The sequence below is a fragment of the Schistocerca nitens genome, chromosome 5 (genome assembly GCF_023898315.1).
Source record: "Schistocerca nitens isolate TAMUIC-IGC-003100 chromosome 5, iqSchNite1.1, whole genome shotgun sequence".
NCBI lineage: Eukaryota > Metazoa > Arthropoda > Insecta > Orthoptera > Acrididae > Schistocerca > Schistocerca nitens.
This window is the reverse complement of record NC_064618.1, coordinates 395868152-395896118: the sequence shown is the minus strand read 5'-3', so window position 1 is coordinate 395896118 and position 27967 is coordinate 395868152. Positions and strand designations below refer to the sequence as shown.

At 40.4% G+C, this 27967-nt stretch overlaps 1 protein-coding gene across 1 annotated transcript in view; it reads right to left on the bottom strand.

Annotated features, from left to right (window-relative positions):
- LOC126259606 (multiple epidermal growth factor-like domains protein 10) overlaps positions 1-27967 on the bottom strand; it is a 151919-nt gene that overhangs the window by 2957 nt on the left and 120995 nt on the right. The window contains exons 10-12 of the mRNA XM_049956517.1: positions 27246-27371; positions 19838-19963; positions 5925-6071 (exon numbers count right to left, since the gene is read on the bottom strand). Coding sequence (XP_049812474.1) covers positions 5925-6071; positions 19838-19963; positions 27246-27371 — 399 coding nt within the window. The remainder of the gene's footprint in view (positions 1-5924; positions 6072-19837; positions 19964-27245; positions 27372-27967) is intronic.

The window sequence follows — 27967 nt, the reverse complement described above, 5'->3', positions numbered from 1 at the left end:
AGGAAGATGTTTTCAGGTATGTTTTGTATTGAGAAGTGATGTTTTGTGTGTTACGTGATATTGCAGCAAAAGTAATAAAAAAGAAGTGTAACTTAAATTCGGAGTGCTGATTACTTTTTTACATCACCATTGTCCTGCAAAAGTGTAATCTTCAAGAATGGTTTGTGAAACACATCTATAAAACTTTTGAATATCGCATATAATAAAACCTAGGCCTCTTTGCATCCGAGCTTGGAATCATCACCACCTAGATTTTCGACGATTGAGACATGATTTTACAACGAGGCCAGCGTAGGAAACTCGAAAAGATGAGTGCCTAGTTTATTCATTATTAGATTGAAATGACTTTATTAACTGTGCTCTAATGACACCTGCCACATAATAACTTTGTTGTGCTCGAAAATTAAATATTTAGCAGCGTGAGCAACACCACAATCATGATTAACTTTTGGTCTTTGTTGTGATAGGGTTGTTAGAAGACGTAGAGAAACGAAAGGCCTATGGTAATCTACCAGACTGTCTATTTATAACAGAGCTACTGTTTATCTTGTGGTTGAAACTTATTTTTTGTCCATGTGTGCTTTGGAAAATACGTGGAAATTAGATTCTGCTTATTAATGTTAGAGTGAAGCAAGAAAAGGGAAGTGAAGCGAATAAAAACAACAGTCTTATTGAAGCCCTAACGTTTCGGTAAATATATGTAATACACTATTGAGAAGTCTGATTAGTTGCGGATGACAAACTGGAGCAATGTATAACCTGACGGCAAATGATAAACTGCTACACGAACCTCAGTATGCGACTCAAGGTGAAACCAGAGTGTTAAAAAAAAGTGTTCCATGTATGTGACAGTATGGACCAAAACAACAAAAATGTACGGCAAACATGGGCTCTGTAATGCATACCTTAAGAGCTACGAGCACTTGTTCATTTTCGCTACTGTGAAACACTTCTCTTCTACTGCAAGCTCTTTGTTATCAGGGAAACTAACTGGCCAACGCGCGGGATCTACCCGACAAAGCCACTGCAAATTAAATATTCGTGTGAGTTGTTCAAGAACATTTCGCAGAAAATGGACTGGTCCTCCATCGACCATGAACCACATCTCCAGACCTTGTCGGAAAGGTTTCTCCTCTAGCAGGACAGACCATTCATCTGATAGGAACCGACGTTACCTAACACTAGTTAAGCTGAAACTTCCTGGCAGATTAAAACTGTGTGCCCGACCGAGACTCGAACTCGGGACCTTTGCCTTTCGCGGGCTAGTGCTCTACCATCTGAGCTACCGAAGCACGACTCACGCCCGGTCCTCACAGCTTTTCTTCTGCCAGTATCTCGTCTCCTACCTTCCAAACTTTACAGAAGCTCTCCTGCGAACCTTGCAGAACTAGCACTCCTGAAAAAAAAGATACTGCGGAGACATGGCTTACCCACAGCCTGGGGGATGTTTCCAGAATGAGATTTTCACTCTGCAGTGGAGTGTGCGCTGATATGAAACTTCCTGGCAGATTAAAACTGTGTGCCCGACCGAGACTCGAACTCGGGACCTTTGCCTTTCGGGCGCAAGTGTGGTAGAGCACTTGCCCGCGAAAGGCAAAGGTCCCGAGTTCGAGTCTCGGTTGGGCACACAGTTTTAACCTGCCAGGAAGTTTCATATCAGCGCACACTCCGCTGCAGAGTGAAAATCTCACACTAGTTAAGCTGTTTGATACTAGGGAATATCCTATTCGCTGGAAATTTTCCAGCATGCAGGACACCGGCCGACGGTTGGCTCCATTTGCCTGACCACAACACAAAATCCTCTCTGCTATTTCCCATATGGAATAGTAGTTTTCCGTTACGCTAGTGAAGGCCGGCCTCTGTGGCCGAGCGGTTCTGGGCACTCCAGTCCAGAGCCGCGCTGCTGCTACGGTCGCAGGTTCGAATCCTGCCTCGGGCATGGATGTGTGTGATGTCCTTAGGTTAGTTAGGTTTAGGTAGTTCTAAGTCTATGGGACATGACCTCAGATGTTAAGTCCCATAGTTCTCAGAGCCATTTGAACCATTTTTTTACGCTGGTAAATGGAAAGACAAAACTATAATGTAAAACCATCTTCATTTGTTTACTGAATTATATAGGTCTTTCGCAATAGCGAAGAGCTTGCATTAGAAGAGATGTTTCACAGCAGCGAAGATGAAAAAGTGCTCATAGCTCCTAAGCTATGCATTTTAGAGCCCATGTTTACTGGATACTTTTGTCTTCAAATGTCCAAATGTGTGTGAAATCTTATGGGACTTAACTGCTAAGGTCATCAGTCCCTAGGCTTACACACTACTTAACCTAAACTATCCGAAGGACAAACACACACACCCATGCCCGAGGCAGGACTCGAACCTCCACCGGGACCAGCCGCACAAACCATGACTGCTGCGCCTTAGACCGCTCGGCTAATCCCGGGCGGTTTTTTTGTCTTCATTTGGCCCATAATACCACCTCTCAAAATAAGGAATCTTTTTTTAACGCCCTGTATTTTTTTAATAATTTGATGACTATAAGCGTAATAATCGCAATAATGTTGATATTATCGTGCGAAATTTTTGACTATCACCCGACAGAAAATAAAATGAACTCGTTGATGAATGTGAAATTTCAGGGAAACGTTTATCGGCGTTAAAGCAGAAAACTGTATTTGCTCAAGGCGCAATCCTATTTCCATTATTATTCAGTGTTCCACGAGGAATGGTCAATATTCGGGGATATGACAGGAACGACCATTCGAACCATAAACGTTCAATAAACGTGGCCTCTAAAAAGAATGCCTTAAGAGCTTGAGCACTTCTTCATCATCGACGCTCGTGGTCTAGTGGTTAGCGTTACTGCCTCTGGATCACGGGGTCCTGGGTTCGATTCTCGGCCGGGTTAGGGGTTTTCTCTGCCCGGGGCTTGGGTGTTTGTATTGTCCTCATCATTTCATCATCATCATCATTCGTTACAGTGGCTAGATTGGACTGTCTAAAAAAATTGTACTGTGTAAAAGCTGGGACTTTGTACGGGCGCTGATGACCGTGCAGTTGAGCGCCCCACAAACCAATCACCATCATCACCTTTGATACTGTGAAACAAATCACGTTTAAAGCAATCTCTATGCTTTCCATGGTCTGAGAGATGGTAGCGTGGATCCAAACAAGAACCCTGAACAAGTGCTCACAGCTCTTAAGGTATGCGTTTTAGAGCCCATGTTTACAAAACATTTTTGCTTCGAATGGTCGTTCCTGTCGTATTGCCATATTCTGAATACTTATCATTCCTTCTGCGACACCCTGCATAAAGCTACTATTACTTTATTGTTTCCACTCTGTTATACCATATTGTGGCACATAACTCGGTTAATTTTCAGTAACAGTGACGCTCATTGAGTGAACGTTATTAGGATAAGCGATTTGCGCTTAGAAAACACTTCCTTAAGACTTTTTTAAAGTAATCTCTCCAGCAGTCAGTATATATCTTCAGTATCCCTAAATATAAAAAGTTACGAACTGATTTTGTGACATCATTGCTAAATTATACTATTTTCTACACTAGAGCAAGAAACAGTTATACATCACATAAATGAAACGTAACCAAACCGAGATTGCAACTAAAGAAAGAATGTAAATTTGTCAAAAGAAAATTAGCTGTAATTGTTGGAGAAGAAAATGCTATATTACGGGCTAATAAAATTAAAACGGTACAAACCAATTGCCAGGGGGGAGTGGGGGGGGGGGGAATTTATATAAACGAAATGTAGGTAGGAAAAATTTTAGTCACAAAAATTAATGACTGACTTGTTGGCCAGCCAGGAAAACCTAATCCATAACGAGCTGATAAGAGGATAGGAAAAGGGCCCGTTATAAGACAGTGAAAGTAATCTGGAGACAATGAAAAGCTAAAAGAAATTTTGAAATGAGCCTAGTACATCACTTGGTCCAGTGGAGTACCAGCAAATGTGAGTACCAACAATCTTCTCCTTTTCGGCTTCGCACATCACATGAATTCGAATAAGGTATTTTTGTCGGTGTCTTTATTCTTTATTCTTAAGCTATGAAACCTTCCTCACTGTTCCATCCATGAAGTTTTTATCCTGAGTCTAATTCTGTCCTGGAAAGCTACGGCAGCCTTAGTTTTTGATTTGAGTGGTACTTTGTTTCAAATTTATTTTTTCTGTGTTACTGCCTTTGATTCCAGTTACTTTGATTTTCTTGTTGAACAAGGAATTTGTGCAGTATCTAAAATGTCAACTTCTCCTTGTCCGTTCTAAGTATTAGCCCGAAGAACATAGTCCAACGTCCGAGGTTTCTTTATCTGGGTGTACAATAATTGGTTCGCTCATCTTATACATTGGCTCCTCTTTTTTGAGTTCGCAATATTCTCTTAAGAATCCTTCGTTCCACAGGTTCTAGTCTCCTAAGTAACCCTGTTGTTACAAGAGTTAGCCCTTCCTGCTAGCCATAAAGCTTCGGGGCGAATCACTGTTAAAGCCTTAATTTTGCATTGACTGAAGTTTCTTCTTGTCTTACTTGTCCATGGCCGGCCGGTGTGGCTGAGCAGTTCTAGGTGCTACAGTCTGGAACCGCGCGACCGCTACGGTCGCAGGTTCGAATACTGCCCCGGCATGGATGTGTGTGCTGTCCTTAGGTTAGGCAGGTTTAAGTAGTTTTAAGTTCTAGGGGATTGATGATCTCAGAAGTTAAGTCCCATAGTGCTCAGAGCCATTTGAACCATTTTTGAACTTGTCCATGGTCAGCCTATATACAAAAAGTCACCTTGTTTATTCGTTTTATGATAGCTTCTATTTCGGTCAAACAAGTTTTTTCAGTTCTCGCTACATTCCTCGTTTCTACTCACACGAACGTCATTTATTTAGGAACTGTCTTGACGTTGTTGCATACTATGGCTTCTCTATTTTTTTTTTTTGTCGTCAGTCTGTTTTGATGTTGGCAATTCCTCTTCTGCGCTAACCACTTCATCTCAGGTAACACTTGAACCCTTCGTCCTCAAGTATTTGTTGTAGGTATTAAAATCTCTCTCTAATATCACGGAGATATTCCCCTGTGTCTTAACACATGTCCTGTCGTCTGTTACCTCATCTTCACAGTGTTTTCCATATGTTCCTTTCTTTGCCGGTTCTGTGGAGAACCTCCTCATTCCTCATCATATCATTCTACTTAATTTTTAAATTCTTTTGTAGCACCATGTCTCAAACGCTTCGATTATCATCTGTTGTGGTTTCCCAACAGTCCTCAATTCACTACCTCACCTCGATTCAATACCTCACTACCCCGCAGAAATCTATAAACCCACTTCAGCTGCTTTTCTCTAGAGCTGGATGGATCGATTAGTCATGTCATGCAATGATTCCTAGAATGTCACAATATCGTCTGCGAAAGCTGGACAGTCTATTTGTACACCTGTTCTTCTTGCACCCCAATCGCAGTTCACCCACTTCTTTCAGTTCTCGTCGTCGTTCCCTGATCACCATATCAAGCACACTATTAAAACTGAAAGTGTTGCTCTAGACTTACCCTTTATTGTGGTGTTGGTTAAGGTCTTTTTAATCATTTCAAATCATTTTAGGAGCAGATTAATCACAATAATAGAAATAATAAATTGGAAAATAATTTCAATTTCTTTAATCGCAGAATATCTCTAAAACTCGCTGCAACCGTGTAAGCTCCAAAATCCATCTCTCTCTCTCTCTCTCTCTCTCACTCACTCTCTCTCTTCGTTTCTCTCTTTTTCTCTGTCCTCCTCTCTAGATAAAATAAAGGCAGTTCTTACAAACTAATATTGAGTCCCTACAAGCTAACAGTTCGGGTCGGGTGGTCAGATAAAGTGAACATGAAGGAGATCAAGTGTGGTAAAACGACGGTGTCGGTCTCAGACGAGGCACTGACACAAAGTCTACCTGTGTTGTTCCAGCAGGCGCCATCTGCGAAGTGCATCCCGGCCAAGCAGACGCACGAGCCGGTGGTCGTGTTGCATGTCGAGTATTGGCCCATCAGCGGCTGACACTGCACAGACTCGCTGCAAGGGCCCCCCTCTTCCGTCGCCACTGCAACATCAGACAGCTGTCAGTTCAGTGTTTATCCTCTAGTACTCTAAACGAGTAAGGGCTCTTTGTAACATCATCAAAATAGGCTTCTCAGTAAAGAAAATAATTCAGACAAAATATACCGGGTGGTTATAATTAAGCTTTACCTATTTAACATGTTATAACACGGAAACTAATTACCGTACAAGTACCAAACTTGGTAGCATTAATGTCCAGAGTATGGGGTCAATGATTTTCATGCGTCACAGCGCCACCGTCCAGTTCCAGTTATGGCCTCCAGGTGCCGTGATCAGTCATCGTGATCCATAGTCTCACACAGCTGACCAGTCGCAGTGCACTTGTTGACGTGTCAACATCAGCTTGGAGAAAAGGAGCAGGGCATTATTGTTGAAACTCTAATTTCAAAACAACAATAATGCTGCAGCTGCACTTCGAGAATATGGCTGACTGAAAGGATTACGGAAGGGACGACCCTCTCCACCTGCTGTGCGGAGCATGATGTAAAAGTTCAAATCAACTGGACAACTGGACGTCGCTCCGGGAAGAGGTCGACGGCGGGTTGCACCACATGTGGTTGATGAAATCGCTGTTGCTATGGGAGACAACGCTGCGCGTGATTCCCGATCGTCAGGCAGTGCCCCTGCTGTGTCACGACAGCTGAATATCCCGTGCTCCACTGTACGGAAGGTGCTTCGAACCATTCCCAAATGGTATACGTGCAAGATCCCTGTCTTACAGCAGCTTGCACCGTAGGACGCACAACGACGTTTTGACTTCGCTCTCCCTGGACCATCCTATGGACAGACGAACGCATCACCGTATGGTGTGACTTCACGGCAACGTTCATCATTGGCCCACTCCTTTTTGAACAGGTTGGCGCTCAAGGACCAAAGACACGCAGGCTAACAGGCCAGCGTTACTACGATACGCTTCGCCAGCATGTCGTATCCGCCCTACAGGAAGAGACGCATTGAACAGTTCTCATGGAAGTTGTGGCCCCACCGCACATCGCTCGTGAAGTTAACCTGCTTCTCAGAAACACATTTGGAAACGATCGAATTATCAGCTGATCGTTTCCAAATGCTTCGCCAGAGCCGTCACATGATCTCACTCCCTGTGATTTCTGGTTGTGGAGTTACCCGAAGGACGGGTTTACCAGGGGAACATTCAGACGTGTGATGATCTGAAGCTCAGTATATCAATAGAGGTAGCCAGCATACCTACATACATGCTTCGTCCTGCTCAGTAGAATGCAATCCTGCGCTTTCAGAATCTTCTGAACACTGATGGACGCCATATTGAGCCCTTTTTGTAGCAGTAATGGACGGACATGTAATGATATTATGCACCGTAGCAGAATATTAAAAGTGTTTTATTCAATTGATTCTGCATTATTTCTCTTCCCCATGTCTTTGACATGAATGCTAACAAGTTTGGCACTCCTACGGTTATTAGTTTCCGAGTTAAATAGGGGAAGGATAATTATAACCACCCGGTATGTATGGTGCGAAAAGTGGCAATTGACACTAAACAAGGAAAAGTGTGAAGTCATCCACATGACCACTAAAAGGAATCTATTAAATTTCGCCGGCCGGAATGGCCGAGCGGTTCTAGGCGCTTCAGTCTGGAACTGGTACGGTCGCAGGTTCGAATCCTGCCTCGGGCATGGATGTGTGTGATGTCCTTAGGTTAGTTAGGTTTAAGTAGTTCTAAGTTCTAAGGGACTGATGATCTCAGAAGTTAAGTCGCATAGTGCTCAGAGCCATTTGAACCATTTTGTTAAATTTCCACTACACAATAAATCGTAAAATCTAAAGGATGCCTATTCAACTAAATACCTAGGGATTGGAATAATAGATAACTTAAATTCTGAAATCACATACAAAATGTGCGTTTTATTGTCCCTACACTTGGAAGATGGAACAGATCTGCTAAAGAAACCGCCTAAACGACGTTTGTCCGTTCTCTACTGGAGTAGTGCTGCGCTGCAAGGAATCTCTTCGGATGAGGTAAACAGAGGACATCTGAAAATTTCAAAGAAGGGCAGCTCATTTTGTTTTGTCGTGAAATATGGGACCGAGTGTCACGGCAGTAATTAAAACAAAGGCCTTTTTTCATTGCGGTGAGATTTTTTCACGAAATTTCAAACTTGCTCCTCCGAATGCGAAAATATGCTGTTTACGCTCAGCTACATAGGAGCAAATGGTCATCGTAATATAATAACAGAAATTAGATCGGGCACGGAAGGATTTGTCTTCGTTCTTCCCTCGCGCTGTTCAAGAATGGAACGGTGGATAAAGAGTGTGAAGCTGGTTCGATGACTCCTCTGTCAAGCAGCTAATTGGGAATTGCAGCAAGAATAATTACGCAGATGTTGACGTAGATTTTTCTCAGCTCTTCTACCATCCTGTTTGGACTGCAGCCTTACTTAAAATAACTGTAAAAGAGGTTATAAGATGAACATCAACAAAAGTGAAACGGGGGCAACGGAATGTAGTAGAATTAAATCAGGCGCTACTGACGACCTAGCTTGGGAAATAAGGAGTTAAAAATAGTGGTTGAGTTTCCATATTTGGCAGCAAAATGGCTGATGATGGCGGAAGTAAAGAGAATATAAGCAGACCGGAAGTGTAAAAAAAAAAAAGGCGTTTCGTGATAGCATAGATTTTGTAAACATATTGGGATCAGTAGTGATCCCAATGAACTAGTAATAAAATATTATATGGAACAGTGTCGAACGCATAAAAAAGTGTTTGTATGCGATCAGGGCTGTCCAACATAACATTCGGAAGTCTCTCCTGAAGGTATTTGTCTCGTCAAATTACGACGATAATCTGTTCAGGCAAGAAGCCAATAGAACCTTTTGAAATGTAGCGCTACAGAAGAATGCTGAAGATTTGATGTGTAAATCTAGAAATTAATGAGGAGATACGGAATCGAATCGGCAATAAGAGAAATTTATGGTACACCAAGGAGGGGGGCGAGCAAAAGGAGGTATTTTACCCCCGCCCCCCCCCCCCCCTGTAATCTGGAGCACAAACTTTTTACTCATTACAATATTCTCATACACCATGGACAACAATCAGTTCTATGGGACATAGTACGTTTGCTGAGTTACTTATAAAATTTAATTCTCGTGCTCTGCCTCGTCTCGAAACTGAAAAATCATTTGTATAAAAAATGGGAATTTTAGAGTCTCGTGGTCATTTTCAGTGCGTTTCTTTTCCGAAGAATTGCGTGGCCAAGAGCTGAATGTACTTTGTGTGTTCACACCACTTCAGCTAGAATGAATACTCATTCCTAGAAATTTTGTGTTCGTTATGCAACCTATAGAGATACCATCCACATTAAATTTAACGGTGGCATTTTTTCTATGCAACCTGAAATTCATAGCTTTTGTTGTTCAATGTCACTTTATTGCATATGAATCAACTGTGAACGTCCTTCATTTGTTTTCCCAGCTAACTTAAACTAACTTACGCTAAGAACAACACACACATCCATGTCTGAGGAAGGACTCGAACCTCCAATTGGGAGGAGCCGAGCGATCCGTGGCGAGGTGCCTAAGACCACGAGGATACCTCGCGCGGCCCAGTAGAAGGTTTTTTCCGTAACTTACACTATTGAGAAAATCATTGATGTATTTTAGGAACAGTATTGACTTTAATATGCTACCATGTAAGGCATTCTAGCTCTGAAAAGTGTTTCACTAAAAGCCTAAACTTGAGGTTGATGTTATCTCTACTCTTTGTACTCAATCTGCTAAGTATGATCACAACCAGTAATCAAATATATCTTTTATTCCCAAAGATTCTACCTTATTTAATAGAATCTTATGGTCAACAATGTCAAAAACCTTTGAAACAACTAAGAATTCGCCTGTGTTATGCTGATTCTTGTCAACAGCATCAAGTACTACTTTGGTGTATTCTACTACGTCAGATACTGTACTTCTACCACTTCAGAACACAGCTGTCATTCACTTACATGTATGTATTTATTCACGTACTTGATTAATCTACCACTCATACATTATTCCATTATCTTTGAAAATGATCACAGCAGGGAAACGGGACAGATTTTTTTTCTGTCTTCTATACTGTCTTTCTCTAGGAGAGGCCCAGCAAATAATTTTTTATGTTTTTTAAGGAAGTTGTATACTCAGAATGCATTGCTTCAGAAGACGTATTTGTACTTTATCTAAGTTTACAGATTTTTTGTTTGGGTTTTGTGAAATTTTACTCAATTCGTGCTCTGTGATTGGTAATAACATTATCGCATATATTGCACAATTATTTACAGTATTTTATTTGTTTTTGCGACTTTTTTGTAATTTTTCTGCAGTGCTTGAAAAATTCTCATTCACATAGTCTTTCAAGTTATCTGGATCAGTTATTACTCTATCCCCTCTCCATTATCAGAATATTATTACGCTTTTGTTTCTCTTCCTGTTTCTTATCCGTTGACATAGCAGACCGCTTTGCTTTTATTCTTTGTATGGTATACAATTTCGCAATTAAATGATATTTTTCTACCAATCTGCTACCTCCTGTGAATCTTTTTGAAGTGGCGAAAATTTAAGAATCTGGCTCATTATGACACGTTTTTTTATGGAACTGAGGTACCTGAGGGTTTTGGAGGACTTCCTTTTAACTGCTTTATCCGTTTGTTTTTGTAAGACTTTGCTATTGATGTGAATGCTTTTGTGAACGTCTTTTCAAAGTTCAGTTTCAATAAAGTTGAGAACTTATAGAATTATCATTTACTTTGTTTTCTATACACACATGACCACAACTGTGATTTGTTGGTTCCCTTGAAAAATCGTATATTTTGATATCTGATTATTGTCTTTTGCGGACCTGCGGTCAATGATAGATCCAATTGTCCTCACTTCAGTGAGTGACTGATACACAAACAATTTCTTGTTGATATCAAGCCTTGTTAGCTTATATTTCAAAGTGTTTATCTTCACTTGCTGTATTAAGATTATGTCTTGATTTATACTTTGTTTCTTTTCTGATATAAATGCATGATCCTCCACACTTTGAATTAGTCCTGCAGTCAGAGTGTGTCCTTTCATTCAACAGTAATGCTACATGTGGGATTTCCGTGTTCCTAACATGGTCAGTGACACAAACTACTGTACAGTTCCGAGATAGGAGCTGAACTTCAGTTTGTAGTATTTTATTACTTATTGATTGCTTGTTGTCAGGAAGGACTGTTAAGTCTGTGCAACGTTGCATGTTACTTTTTCCATCGGTTTTCTTTCTTTGTGTAATGCAGTAAGTGTGCTATCTGGTTTGTCAGCATCTGTTTCGCGAGTATTATTGCAGTTTATTTACACTGAGTGAGATTCTCTTCTGGCAGGGAAGCCTGTTGTCTGGATTTACTTCCCCTTCCGATGAAAACAGCTATTTTACCATGTGTCAGCCAAGAGCCAACCAGTATACTTTCATTAGATTAGATTAGATTAGATTAGATTAATACAAGTTCCATGGACCATGAATACGATATTTCGTAATGATGTGGAACGAGTCGAATTTTCCAATACATGACATAATTAGGTTAATTTAACAACATACTTAAGTTAATATAACAACTTTATTTTTTGTGTTTTTTGTTTTTCTTTATTTTTATTTTTATTTTTATTTTTTTTATTTTTTATATTTTTTTCTTAATTTATATCTAAAAATTCCTCTATGGAGTAGAAGGAGTTGTCATTCAGAAATTCTTTTAATTTCTTCTTAAATACTTGTTGGTTATCTGTCAGACTTTTGATACTATTTGGTAAGTGACCAAAGACTTTAGTGCCAGTATAATTCACCCCTTTCTGTGCCAAAGTTAGATTTAATCTTGAATAGTGAAGATCATCCTTTCTCCTAGTATTGTAGTTATGCACACTGCTATTACTTTTGAATTGGGTTTGGTTGTTAATAACAAATTTCATAAGAGAGTATATATACTGAGAAGCTACTGTGAATATCCCTAGATCCTTAAATAAATGTCTGCAGGATGATCTTGGGTGGACTCCAGCTATTATTCTGATTACACGCTTTTGTGCAATAAATACTTTATTCCTCAGTGATGAATTACCCCAAAATATGATGCCATATGAAAACAATGAGTGAAAATGGGCGTAGTAAGCTAATTTACTAAGATGTTTATCACCAAAATTTTTCAATGATCCTTATTGCACAAGTAGCTGAACTCAAACGTTTCAGCAGATCATCAATGTGTTTCTTCCAATTTAATCTCTCATCAATGGACACACCTAAAAATTTGGAATATTCTACCTTAGCTATATGCTTCTGATTAAGGTCTATATTTATTAATGGCGTCACACCATTCACTGTACGGAACTGTATGTACTGTGTCTTACCAAAATTCAGTGAGAGTCCGTTTACAAGGAACCACTTAGTAATTTTCTGAAAGACAGTATTGACAATTTCATCAGTTAATTCTTGTTTGTCAGGTGTGATTACTATACTTGTATCATCAGCAAAGAGAACTAACTTTGCCTCTTCATGAATATAGAATGGCAAGTCATTAATATATAATAAGAACAACAAAGGACCCAAGACTGACCCTTGTGGAACCCCATTCTTGATAGTTCCCCAGTTTGAGGAATGTGCTGATCTTTGCATGTTATGAGAACTACTTATTTCAACTTTCTACACTCTTCCAGTTAGGTACGAATTAAACCATTTGTGCACTGTCCCACTCATGCCACAATACTTGAGCTTGTCTAGCAGAATTTCATGATTTACACAATCAAAAGCCTTTGAGAGATCACAAAAAATCCCAATGGGTGGTGTTCGGTTATTCATATCATTCAAAATTTGACTGGTGAAAGCATATATGGCATTTTCTGTTGAAAAACCTTTCTGGAAACCAAACTGACATTTTGTTAGTACTTCATTTTTACAGATATGTGAAGCTACTCTTGAACACATTACTTTCTCAAAAATTTTGGATAAAGCTGTTAGAAGGGAGATTGGACGGTAATTGTTGACATCAGATCTATCCCCCTTTTTATGCAAAGATATAACAATAGCATATTTCAGTCTATCAGGGAAAATGCCCTGTTCCAGAGAGCTATTACACAGGTGGCTGAGAATCTTACTTATCATGTCTCAGCTGTGCTAGTCTTCCCTTGCCAGTCATATTTAGGTGCGGGCCACGCCTACTGAAACACTACCTATCGACTGCCCCGACTAGTACGAGAGAAACACTGGCTGCCATCAGTGCCATTTTATCCCTATGTTGATCCGCCTAAGAAATCCCATGACGCCGGAACAGCTCGACAAAGTTTACATTCATGCTTCGAATGAGGGAAGCTATTTTGTCTACGTCACCACCAATGTCATGCGCTCTATGTCCAAACTGTATCTTACCACACCCACAGTCTACATATGGCCTTCTTTCGAAAAAGCCTTACATAAAGACCCTAAGTTGTCTATCAAGTGATTAATCCTTACATTTGGTTTGAATATGCTGGTGGTCTGGTACGCTGCCCGCAAGATTTCCTTTAACTGAGAGCCTAAGCCTCCCCTTAGCTTCTACCTAGCAGCAATATTTTCTTCTGCCTAACATTTTGCACATTTCAGTGCTCTGTGCTCGTGGTTAAAATGTGCTGCACGTTCCTGCTATTAGTCCTACTCGGGGATCTTCTGCGCTTAACTCTAGCAATGGTTAATATCTGTTTTTAGTTTTTATAATGGAACTACCAGATCGCATTCTCTTTATCCCTGCCTTCCTAACAATTTCCATTTCCCAACCACCTTCCTCCCCTCTGTCACTGTTAATCCTGAATAGGTCATTTCTTGTTTCGTTCTGTTGCTCCTGAAGAGCACAGATTTTCGCTTCTTGCTCCTCAAAATGTTCCTTCTGCATATTCAGCAGTTCGAGGGGAGAGCCCCTTCAGTTTTTCCACTCTTCTTCCCACTAAAATTGCCTCCACCCTGTGGAAATATTTTCTATAAGATTTGGAACAAATTCCCCTGCTTTCTACCATGTAACAGTTCACATCTCTCTATCAAAGTTAAATTCATTTCGAAAGAAGAATTAAACGTAATTTCAGAAATTTACTAAGTCTGTCAAGGACGTGAGTTTGGATGTGTGTAAACAAAACCGACACTATCGCGTTTTGTGACGATTCCGTGTTTCTGTACTGGTTCAGATTTATAACGACAGAAGAATGAGTTAATAGTTGCTTTGTTTTGAGAAAATACGTGCTACCATCGTTGTTTGGATAGGTTTTTAAACGTTTATAGCTCGTATAATTTACGCTTAAGTAGCGTCTATCCAACTAGTAATTAACACGAAATGTCTTAGGAAATACTATTTAGAAAGGTTTAATTGCACTTTTATGGTGAGAATTGACAGTACTGAAAATGATAACTGTCTTGTTTTAAAGAAGCTTTTAGACTTAAGATAATTTTAATACAATTTTCGATGTAACAGTCAAATTTCGGCAACATCGCGGCTATCGGGGCTGCAAATAACATGAGTTGTTTTTAAGAGAAACTTCATAGAAACGCTAAATATTAACTTGTGTAAGAAGAAGAGGCACCATAACAAGTAAATAAACTTAAATCAAACCTTTTTTACTCTTAATTAACTACTTTTGTGCACGACATATACCTCTGTATCTGACTTGGCGACCATTTTGTACTTCACCTTCTGCTTCATGGACCTTACTGTTCATAATGTTGCTAGTCACTGTGACACATGGCAGCCAACCATCAGTCTTCAAAAGCTAATTAGATGTGTGAATCCATTAACAGGTTAGAGTGAGCCTATGTGCTCGCCTATGGCATTCTTCTATAGACTCGCAATCTCAGCGAGACAATGCACTGTAGCATTATCTGAGAATTTTGTTGCAGTTATTTGTTGCACATTCTGAGGGAAAAAAGTATGCTTGATCTTGGTCTTCTAGCACCTCCAACTACTTCAGCACATATGCCATGTTATTAACGGAGATATAGTGACATATTTTGAGGTTTTCTGTTTCTTTTTCTTTATTACTGTCACCTGTGTAACACAACATGTCAACGTATGTAGAAAATACCGTAAACGTTTATTTTCCAGCATATACGTGGTATACCCAGAGGAATTAATATTTATGTTGGCTGTATAATGCTCGAGGGGCACGAAAAGTTAGAGGACGCTAAGAATTGTTTATCGGTGCGGTAGGTAGTGTAAAGAGAGCGTACTCTGACCAGGAAGAAGTGGTGATGTGTAAAAAGAAAAAGGGATTCAGCTGATTAGCTGCTACAGTGAGTGTCTATGGTATGCTCTTGTTCAAAGGAAGAACTATTTGAAATGTTTTATATACAAGTAGGGCTAAGTAAGGAAAAATCGTGAGGGTGTATTACATATTATTCTTTGTGGTTCATACTCAGTTAACGATAACCCTTCGTTCAAACTGGGCGTACGGTCTTACTCCCATAAACTGTTATAAGACAGCAATCCATCACCCGTTAGCACTATCAGCAATTTCAACTATGAATTTTGTGAAATCAAAGAAAAGGGTCGACATAATTGATACAATTACAATGCAGGCAAGGATACTATACCAGCCGCCATTATGGATCGACATGAGGGGTAGGAACCGTTCTCATGCACAAGCCTTTGGATACCGAAACATATTCTTCAACGGAACTAACAAATCGAAGTTGCGATGGTTTGTGTAGCGAAACCGATGTAAATGCCAATTCTATAAATTTCAACTTTATTGAAACTGAACTGAAATGAATATCTCTCATGTTTACTTCCTTGTTATTAAATAGTTACCATCTCGTTAATTGTGTCCAAGACGTTTTGGAAGTTTCCCTTGGTTACCATGAGACGCTGGAATTGGAAATCCTCTCTCACATATTCGCAACTGGGATATCCTCTGCCTCATTTCCAATTAGTGGGATACTTGATTCAAATGAACCGTGACTCTGCAGTCTGTAGTGCTTCTGCAATCAGCCAAATCTCAAACGTTCAGTCCTTGGAACATACATATTAACGAGAGGGTATGTATTCACTGACATGTGTCATCAGTAACTTAATTCACAGAGTCTGTTCACAAATATCCATTTCGTTAGCTTCGTTACGGTGCAATCAAATAACAATCAGCCTCTGAAAATACAACACAAATATTCTGACAATAGTGTAACACAACTAATTGAATTATGCGATATTAAAAGTGGCATCCAGTTGCAAAATACATGTTTATTAAACCTTGACCATAGTTTTGACAGTTTTAAAACTGTTTTTATAATGTATTGTACCTATTAAGAAATATTATGACATTGTATGTGGAACAGAGATGTTGTCATTAAAATAAGGAAAATTACAGGAAATGTGTGCAAATAATTTTAGTGAAGTATACTCACGCAGAAATACAAATTGCCTACATCCAATGTGGGAGTCGTTGAATCTGTCTAGTACATGTTCTTGTAATCCGCTTAACACTAAATCATCATTTAAAAGACGTGATTTAAAAGTAGTAGCTCTACTCTGTAGGGCTTTGTCTTAAAACATTTTAAAATACCACACATTTGATAGCTGCAGCATTTACATTTTCCTTTTAATATTTTCAGTTCTCCATCAAATGTGTCCATTTACAGTGTTCCTTCATGTCAGGGGTCCACTTAATACGTCAAGTACTGGCCCCTTATATAGTGACGCGTTTTTGCTTTGACAGTCAAGGTGGGGGAGGGGCGGGGGTGGGCTGGCAGCAGCGTAATAGGACGCTCTACAGCCTACAGAAAAGTTAAAAAACATAATGAGAATGTAAACAAACAATAAAAACAGGTGATAAAGCAGTGACATTGTAAAAAACTGTAAAATGGCGGAAGTTGTGGAAGTTGAAATATAAAAACACGGCATTGACAATGTGGATGAAAACACACAGTAAGTAGACACGCACAATTAAAAAAACATGGTGACAGTCTAATTTCTGTTTGCACAAAATAAAAAAAATAAAAACACCACTGGCGACAGTATGGTGGCTGTTTGCAGCACTGACAGGTAATGCACAACACCGAACATTCACTTGAAACAGCACTAGAGGTGAGATGGCGGCAGATGGGGGGAGGGGGAGGACCCAGACAGATGAGGGGGGAAAAGAGGAGAGGAGAGGAACAGAAAAAAGGGGGGAGCAGATGGAGGGAGAGGACATAGAAAAAGGGAGGGCAGGGCAGACGCGAGAAGGAGTGGGGAAGGCAGTGGAGGGGAAAGCAAAAGGACTCGGTGTAGAGAAGGGAGTCAGAGAGAGGGTAGGTCGGGAAAATACAGGATGGAAAGTGGGGAGAGGGATCTCAGGAAAAGGACAGAGGGGGGGGGGAGGTGAGGATCAGGGTTGTTAGGAGGGATAAATGGAGGGAGAGAGGGCATCATCCGGGAGGGGGAGTTGACGGAAGCCACCTTCGGAAAGGAGATGAAGGGTGTGGAGGTGGAGGGTAGGGGGGACGCAACAGTGAAGGCGTGGCAGAGGGCGGGCGTTGGAGAGGAGAGGAGAGGAGCAACCAGGGGATGAGGGGGATCAAGTCGGCGGGAGGTGGAGACGAAGTGGATATATTCGAGGTAAAGGAGCAGATGGGGGCAAGAAATCAGGACATAGAGGATCCACACGAGGGAAGTGCTTCTTGTGCGTTTTTGCACATATTTTAAAGAGTTTGCTATGTTTACCTGAGTGCAGGCTCTTTATAAGCCATATGACTTCGATAGTACAACTTTTTTACCCCCCTCCCCTCTCCATATTTTCAACTACTTAGTTAATATGTTAATTCTGTTAATAATATGTATCAGTGGAATAACCCACGCTGCTCATTGCAGCTACGCGCTGGCGGGACGTGCAGGAGCGCCACCTGCCTGAGGCGACCTGAGGTTAGTGCCTCTGCTCTTCAGCCAGTTGGCGAATGTCACCAGCTCTGTACTTGGCATACCTTGCGATGCCACGTTTTATATTTAAGCTTTCAAGTGGCACAATCTACGTGGTTGCATCCATTGTCAAATGTGTGGTATTTTAAAAATTTTAAGAGAAGGCCCTACAGTAGAGAGCTTTCAGTCATGTATTTCAAATGCAGATTAAGTGGATGTCCGGCACATGTACTAGACAGTCAACGAATCCAATATCAGACATAGATAATATGTGAATGTATATGAGTATGCTTTACTAAAATTATTTATAAACTTTTTCTGTAATTTTGGTTATTGTAATGATACCGTCTCTGTTCCACACACAATCACGTAGTATTTGTTGATAGATACAATAACTTCTGCAGAAGACTTTTTTAGAACTGATGAAACATTGGTCGAAGTTTGATAAAACTTTATTGTGCAACTGGCTAGAGGTTATTTTCAATCCACTGAAGCTCCTAATTGAGATATTTCTGTTTTGCATAACCTAAATTTCCATTTGTTAATATTAGGAATCTGGATGAATGTCTGAGTGCGGGTGTACTGATGTACTGTGTGCTTGGTTCTTCCTCCAGATCAAAGAGGGAGGGACATAACAAGAAGGAAATAGTTTTATTATAGGAACCCTGAAACTTAATGCTTTACCGAGCGCTCAAGAATCAAAATTTTTCTCCAAAAAATCTAGCGTCTCGTTGATACCCTTAGACGAAGGGCCGCTGTTGTCATCAAAACCAAAAGTAGATGATACGTACTTTTGTGTCAACCAGACTTGAAGAACACCACAAATTTTGAATGTGATCTCACTGAAATTTATATAAACGATTTAGGAGACAATCTGAGCAGCCGTCTTAGTTTGTTTTCAGATGATGCTATGATGCTATCGTTTATCGTCCAATAAAGTCACCATACGGTCGAAACGACTTGCAAAACGATTTAGAAGAGATATTTGTATGGCGAAAATTGGCAACTGACCCTAAATAATGAAAAGTATAAGGTCATCCACATAAGTGCTAAATCTAATCCATTAAACTTTGGTTACACGATATATCAACCAAATCTAAAGTTCGTAAATTTAACTGTATATCTAGGAATAGCAATTAAGAAGAACTTAAATTGGAAAGAACAAATAGAAAACGTTGTGGGGAAGACGAACTAGAGATTATGTTTTATTGTCTGAACACTTAGAAGATGCGACAGATATACCAAAGAGACTGCCAACGCTACGTTTGTCCATCCTCTTTTGTAGTGCTGCTGCGCTGTGGGGGATCCTCACCAGATAGAATTAACCGAGTACATCGAGAAAGTTCAAGAAGAGCAGCACTTTTTTACTATCGAGAAATAGCGAGGAGACTGTCACGGACATGATACACAATTTGAGGTGGATGTCATTAAAACAAACCCGTTTGTCGTTGTGATGGAATTTCAGTCGCCAACTTTCTCCTCCGAATGTGAAAATATTTTATTGAGAAATGATCAGCATAATAAAATAAGGGAAATCAAAGCTCGCATGCGAAGACCTAGATGTTCTTTCTTCCGCACGTTGTTCGAGGGAGGAATAACAGACAATTAGAGCGAAGGAAGTTGGATGAACCCTTTGTTAGGCATTTAAGGTTGATCTGCACAGTAACCATATAGATGTAGACCGCTGCCTATTCGCATATTTTTGTTGGTTGCAGAACCCTGACACATTTAGCGTTTTACTGCATTAACACGCAGGAGTTTTACCGATCTGCAGAATATTACGCTCACATGACAAGCAGCTGCTTAGCTACTGAGAAATGTTGTTAAACGCGTCTGACAAACATACAAAGACAATTTCCAGAGAAAAAGGTTATGTAGAATGCAGTCATTACCCTGCAGGCAGGTGTCCGAAGCAGCTGAGAGGGTGAAGCCGTCATCGCAAACACACCTTTTTCCGTTGCATATGGCTCCAGAGACAGCGCTACAGGTCTCGTTATCGGAACACTGGCCATTCACACCTAGAAAACAGCACAAAGGACAAATGAAAGACACACATCTAGGCTGCATCGACTCGAGTTATTGTGGTCCTATTAAAGGCTCATGGATCGTATCTCAATCACCTACATCGAGTAGGATGCAGAAACTAAGAAATCTATGAACGTGGAGAGGAAGGTCCGCTGATGAAGTCCCCGTCCCAGATTCCAGGTATAAAGAGAATGCAATTAGAATACGATCTGCAAACAACTGTAAAGGACTAAAACTTTAGAAGTATGGTTAATATGATTCCGCATAGAATAAATACGAATTGCTCAACTTTCAATCCTTAACATTAAATGAACCCTCTGAATCTCAAGATAACGACAACAGATCAGAAGGAAAATGTAGATTTCTATCATAATAGAGGATGATAGACACGAATCAATACAATTAAGATAAACTATAAAAAATAAAAGTAAAGTAAAAAAATGCACACAGACGGGTATGCGTAGACTCAATGTTTGCTGAGGCACGCTCATACCACAGGGGGCAGTGAAGAATGTTGTAGTAAGAATACATCTAGATGTAGATACAGTCGTAGCTAGTCGGCAAAGCTCGACCTCTTACGAGGCACCCAGTGAATGATCTAGTAACATAAGCCAGAAGTTATTCACTTAGAACTGTAATTAAATTACTTCTATTTCATGTTGTTTTATTTGACTATATTCTCAACATTCAGTTTTATTTCCACATTAATATAAGCGATAGTTTCCATTAACATAGCTTATAAAGCATTGTATGTCAATCATGGGTACTGAATATGTATGACTTGTTTCAGAGTTTCTGGATATCATTGCAAAAAACTGAATTGAAATTGAATTTAAACTCCGAGAAAACTTGTGATGAAAGTCCAATTTTATCACCTGAGACAAAAAACCTTTGCAGGTATATGTGACCATATTGATACTAATGATTACACACTAGTTATGGTCACGAAATATTTTTTCTTTATTTTTAACTTCTCATGATGCGGTTCAGGTTACCCCATTATCAGCTTTGTGGCATAAGATCAGAATGTGAAGCGAAACAGAAAAATATGCATTACAATGAAGCATTGAAGCCGAGTAACAAATCTTTAATATCGATCACAGTGTCATTTATAATCATTCCAATGCAAGAAAATTGTCTAAACTGGCTCAGGCAGTACAACATGTTATGAGGTAAGCAATCTTTGAGGCTAGGCGGCGTTAGTAACAGTATCAAAATGCATATGACAAAGGCATATCTGCGATATGTAAACTCTTATTGTGGGTAGAAATATCATTTAGCTTCAATTAAACAAAAAAATTAGTACAGGCTGAACGAAATTTCAGGGAAGTGGACGAGTACTGCATCATGTGGACTGTTGCATAATACGTGCTGTAAAGTTTCAATGTTTTCCCACTAGCTCTACACACCGTTTTACATAAAGAAAAGGCATCTCATTTGGTTGTCGCAATAAGTCCTCCTATTCCCTCTTTCTCGTATTTTACAGTTCCTAGGTTGTGTCGTTCACTGACATGCGGTGTGCACCTCCATGGCTTATTAAAGCATTGCTTGCATTATCTTAAAACATCTACTGTTAAATGGTTGTTAGGTAAGTTGTACAGAACTGAGTTACATATTTCCCAGAATACAGTTCAGTTAAAAACGTACAGCATTTGTTCGGCAAATTGTAATTTTAATGGAATGACAGGTTAAACAGACTACAAGTATTTTCGGTCGCTGGGCTGTATTTGACAGAGGTTCCACATAATTACAATAATATCCATGTTCCCCTTGGTATCAAATTTTAAGTGCGTCATTTTTTTGTGATTTGATGTACCATGTGTTAGTTGATTCTATAAACTACGGCTTCTGCACTAATTTATCATATTATATAATTGACGTTAAATAATACACGTAATTTTAATAAACGTGGACACGGCTCAGGTATATCTGTTGTCGTAGGCATTTTGACTGTCGCTAATGCCATCTAGTGCCAAAGATTGTTTACTTTATAAAGAACCGTTGTTTCTGGGCCAATTTTGGCACTAACGATATTATGGAATGATTACAAGTGATAAGATACTGTGTAAGAATCTGAAAGGTATGTTACCTAGCTTCATTGCTTCATTGTATATTTCTCCATTTGGCGTTACATTGTATTGTTATGTCTCAGATCGATGACGGGGTAACCCGAAACGCCTCATGAGAAATAAAAATTAAGAAAAATTCCTTGCCAACCATGACAAATGTACAGTAGTGGAAATCTGTATAAAGGCAGTGCTCCTAGGAAAGTAATAGTAGAATATCTGTAGCACACTGTACAGAATTTATTATGAATGTAGTAGATGCATATAAGACATAAACAATCATGATGTAGCCGCATAGTTTTTTCATAACACGAGTAACAAAATAAGGCGTGTGCATTTCCTGATGGAAATGCTGTGTTATTGCACTGTCAGTACTTTGTTCAAACTCCGTTCTTTCTAATTACCTCAAAAATTAACCTCAGCATTGATTCTGCTAGGGTTTGTAGTTCTTGCAGTGGAATTGTCGCCCATTTTTTTCGTATCGCACTTTTCAGCTTACTTACGGCCTCAGATTGCCTTCCATTGCGATAAACACGCCCTGCAGGTATTCCCTACAGGTTTCCACGAGGTTCATATCCATGGTACGTGCAGACCAGGGCAAGACACCGATATTTTATCTTCAAATCACTTTTTGGTGGCAGCAGAAACATAAACGCATTATCTTGTTGAAACATCAGGTTTCCGTTCGCTAGGTCCTCATACATTGTAATCAGTTTCGTCTCTAGCATCTCAGCGTTAATATTAGAGTTCATTCTAGCGTTCAGCAAAGCAATGCATGATTTGCCCACAACGCCTCCGTCCCCAAAATTTCTGCTTTTTCTTAGCTGCTGCTCTGTTCTCAGATCATCTTAATAACATTGAAACCCATCCGGCCCATCTAAATTAAACTGCTTCTCATCCCTGAAAATCACTTTATCCCATTCTGAAGTTTGCAACATACGTTTTTCAGCAAACTCCAGTCAAGCCCGTTTATGTTTTGGGATTACAGCAAGTTTCTGCAGTCGCTCATGTAATGCAAGATGCTCGTCATGGGACAAAATGTATCGTATACATGTGCCAATTAATGACAACCATAAATCAGCAACAGATTGAGAATAATAGCGTTGTATGGCCCTTGCTTTGTTCAAAAGGAACTGTTTCGATGCCTCACATAATTTTCTACTTAGACCATGTTTACCGTTCCGTCCATATCGTGCGCCCAGGCTCACAAAATTATCGGTCACCCTACTTGAACGATTCAACTTCTTGGCGATTGGACGATTAGAGAGTCACATTTGCTTTTCATCTTGAGATAACTGTTTTCCACGTTTCATTGTGCCAAATATTGCTTTATGTACACAACACGCACTTTCATTAAAGGTGTCTGTTTCCTATCCACATTAAAGTCAGATACACACACACTGACACAACACATAGCCGATTGCCATTGTACTGATTTCTGCCGTCTACCACCTGAATCTTTTTTGTCTTGTTACATACTGTACTACTGGCATAAAATGTGATACCATCTGCCTGCATTTGTCGGGATCCTGCCGGCCAGTGTGGTGGAGCGGTTCTAGGCGCTTCAGTTTGGAACCGCGCGACCGCTACGGTCGCTGGTTCGAATCCTGCCTCGGGCATGGATGTGTGTGATGTCGTTAGGTTAATTAGGTTTAAGTACTTCTACGTTCTACGGGACTGATGACCTCAGATGTTAAATCACATAGTGCTCAGAGCCATTTGAACCATTTTGCCGGAATACTGGATCTCATACTATTGCCTGAACACTGTACACAACTATTCGAGTCGACAATGTTAATTTTCCTAGAAATATCAATGCGTTTATACTGATTTCCGTTAAGTCCAATTATCTGATGGCTGTTATTCTTGAGCTTCAGTATGGAACCGCGTGACCGCTACAGTCGCAGGTTCGAATCCTGCCTCGGGCATGGATGTGTGTGGTGTCCTTAGGTTAGTTAGGTTTAAGTAGTTCTAAGTTCTAGGGGACTGATGATCTCAGATGTTAAGTCCCATAGTGCTCAGAGCCATTTGAACCATTTGTTAAAAATGGCTCTGAGCACTATGAGACTTAACTGCTGAGGTCATCAGTCCCCTAGAACTTAGAACTACTTAAACCTAACTAACCTAAGGACAAAACACAACACCCCGTCATCACGAGGCAGAGAAAATCCCTGACCCCGCCGGGAATCGAACCCGGGAACCCGGGCGCGGGAAGCGAGAACGCTACCGCACGACCACGAGCTGCGCACCGAACCATTTGTTATTCTTGAGCACTGCATCCGCGTAGCGAAGTCGAGAAAGCGGCAAAAAATCGTTCAAATGGCTCTGAGCACTATGGGCCTTAACTGCTGATGTCATCAGTCCCCTAGAACTTAGAACTACTTAAACCTAACTAACCTAAGGACATCGCACACATCCATGCCCGAGGCAGGATTCCAACCTGCGACCGTAGCGGTCGCGCGGTTCCAGACTGAAGCGCCTAGAACCGCTCGGCCACTCCGGCCGGCGAGAAAGCGGCACCCCTAGTCCACCGCAAGCTGTCCACGATTCTCGGCCTCACTCGCCTTCACGCTACGAAGCACTCGTCTATAGCGACCCAAAAACGCGTCGTCCTTACCGCGTGATGAAATGAAATGAAATGTCGTGTGGCTAGGACCACCCGGTCTCCTGGTGCAAGTCTTTTTAGGTGATGCAGCTTCGGCGACTTGCGCGTCGATGGGGATAATATGATGATGAAGACAACACAACATCCAGTCCCTGAGCGGAGAAAATCTCCGACCCAGCCTGCAATCGAACTCGGGCCCCTTTGCATGGCACCCTGTCACGCTGACCACTCAGCTATCGAGGTTGACTCCGCGTGATTATAGCCCCTTTTACACGATCGACGTTCTTGTCTCATTAATAACTCGACACAGATGAGTCTGCTACGGCGCCTCTGCCTAATGATTCCTGCACTGAGTGTCGTCTGCCTCGAATGGTAATTTTCGTTTACACGACGGCGCCAAATTGTGTTTCGACAGCTTCAATGAAATGTATGAACAAGTTATGGTAATAGAGTTTATGATGAGCAAATCAAAATTAATAGTGAATTTTCCTGTCGAAAGCCGTGTGGTAAATTCTCTACACGCCTGAGAACAGAAAAAAATATGAAAAGTAGCGTCCAAACATTTCCGAACATACACATTTATTTGCTCGATAAAATATAGAATACACAACAAACAATATCTAGAACACAATAAATGATGTTTTGTTTTATCCCCTGTATCTTATTTGCTCGCTACGTGACATATAACATCGAAAATTATTTTCCTTATCACGTAATACTGACTTTTTCACTGTTGAAGTAATTTTCATTATAGCAGACTTATCTATTACCATCTTATTTATGCACATTGTAGCCTTTTTCTGTGTAAACTGTAAATACCTTTTTGCTTTCAGGCATTTCGCCTCTCTTGAAAAAGAATACTGGTAGTAATACGCCAGGACCTCGTGCAACCTTTTCACAGTGACACGAAAACAAAGAAAACAACATAATAAATGTTAAGACGACACGAAAGCACAAAACCCACTTCCATTATAGCAGTGAGCTCAGCAGCGGTTGGTTGCTAATTTAAACGCGGGCACGAAAGGTATAAGCACTTCGAGCAGTCGATATTGATCAGGCGGCCGTAAAAAGCAGCACAGAGTGAAACAGTCATCTTTGGAAACGTTCGCAACGTTGGGTAAGTCTATAAGCCCTCTCGCTCGTAGAGCGAGAAAACGCCCCTGTGATCGAACGCGCTACTGCAGAGCTGTATAACATACATAAAAATTCAGCTGGGTGTACCCTATCAATAACTAAACGACTCCTGAAATTAGAATGTCTTCGTCTCATTACAAAAATTTACACGATCTTCAAGCTAAATTCAGACTATACAGTACAAAAAATCTGACAAAACCTTAATTTTCATTTGCAGTTTCCCGCTTTTTGGTTCTAAAGACACTAAATATATTTACTATTGTGGATCATTTTGCGTACAACGAATACAAACAAAGGGGAAATTAGGAAACGGAAGTAAATTTCAGTAAGCAGAAACAAAACAAAAAAAGTGGAAATTTGTGGTAAGTTCCTATGGGACCAAACTGCTGAGGTCATCGGTCCCTAGACTTTAACTTACGGCAAGGAAAACTCACACACCCGTGTCCGAGAGAGGACTCGAACTTCCTACGGGGGGAGCCGCGCGAACCGTTGCAAGGCGCCTGAGGCCGCGTGACTACTCCGTGCGACGCAGAAAAAAAAAAAAAAAATCTTTAAAGTTTGCCGATGGCGTATTTCTGTCATAGATAGCAAGGAACCTGAAAGAGCAGTAGAACTGGATGTATAACTTCCTGAAAAGAGATTCTAAGGTAACTATCAACAAAAATAAAAAAGGAGCGATAGAGTGTAGTGGAATTGAATCAGACGATGCTGGGGGAAAATAGATGAGACACTAAAAGTAGTAGACGAGTTTCGGTATTTCGGCAGCAAAATAACTGACAATGACCGAAGGCAGGGGATACAAAACTGGCTAGAGCAACAGAAGCGTTGCTGAAAAAGAGAAATTTTTTAACATCAAATATAAATGTATGCTGTAGGAAGTTTTATCTGAAGGTATTTATATGGTGTACAGCCTTTGTTCGGAAGTGAAACGTGGGCGATAGACAATACAGATAAGAAGCCTATGTAACCTTTTGAAATGTGCTACTACAGAAGATCAATATAACGAATAACTAATAAAGTGACACTAAATAGAATAAATGAGAAGAGAAATTCATGACACGAGTAGAAAAAGGGATCGGTTCACTGAACACAGCGAGAGGCAAAAAGAAATAGTTAAACTGATTAAGGCAGGAGGGGGGAGTGAGTGTCTGTGGAGGGGGAGTAAAATTGTGGTGGGAGGTCAAATATTGACACACTAAGGACGTTTAAATGCATGTTGAGTGCTGTATTTAGGCGGTTTACGACTAGCACAAATAGACTTCCAAGGAGTTTTGAATCAAAGTACTCTTTAGACTGAAGGCAACAACAGCTCCGAAACAAATATTGTACATTTATATCTTATTAATTAGGTGGATTATTTGCCATAGTACTTAATCTGCAAACTATGAAGTTCTTGTACCAACTACATTAGACCTATTAATAATAATAATAACTTGCGGCCCGTGTTTCAGCGCTGTGCCAGGTACTTACCCACGGAACAGACTGTTGGCCCAGTTTGTAGGTAGCCGGTACCGCATACGCACCGGCCACCGCTGCAGATGGAGTGTTCGAACATAGAGGTGCATTCGCTGTACGACACACATTCATCGCCCAGTTCTGAAAACAGATAACCGTTGCATTCCTTTCGGCTTCTCGTTCCACATGCATTGTTATCGTACTAGCGGTAAGTATGTGTTCATATATCTTGAATGACGTGTCAGTGAAGAATACACTGTGTGTTTGCTAATACTCTATACTCTCGATCTATTAAGTCAACGTTAGACTCACTCTCCTTGTAACATCTTTTTAAATGTTCTTTTTATTGATCGATAATACAGCAGTTAGACATTTTTTTCAAATCCGAGGAATGTACACTACTGGCCATTAAAATTGCTACATAAAGAAGAAATGCAAATGAAAAGCGGGTATTCATTGGACAAATTATACTAGAACTGACATGTGATTACATTTTCACGCAATTTCGGTACATAGATTCTCAGAAATCAGTACCCAGAACAACCACCTCTGGCCGTAATAACGGCCCTGATACGCCTCGGCATTGAGTCTAACAGAGCTTTGATGGCGTGTAGAGGTACAGCTGCCCATGCAGATTCAACACGATACCACAGTTCATCAAGAGTAGTGGCGTATTGTGTCGAGGCAGTTGCTCGGCCACCATTGACCAGACGTTTTCAATTGGTGAGAGATCTGGA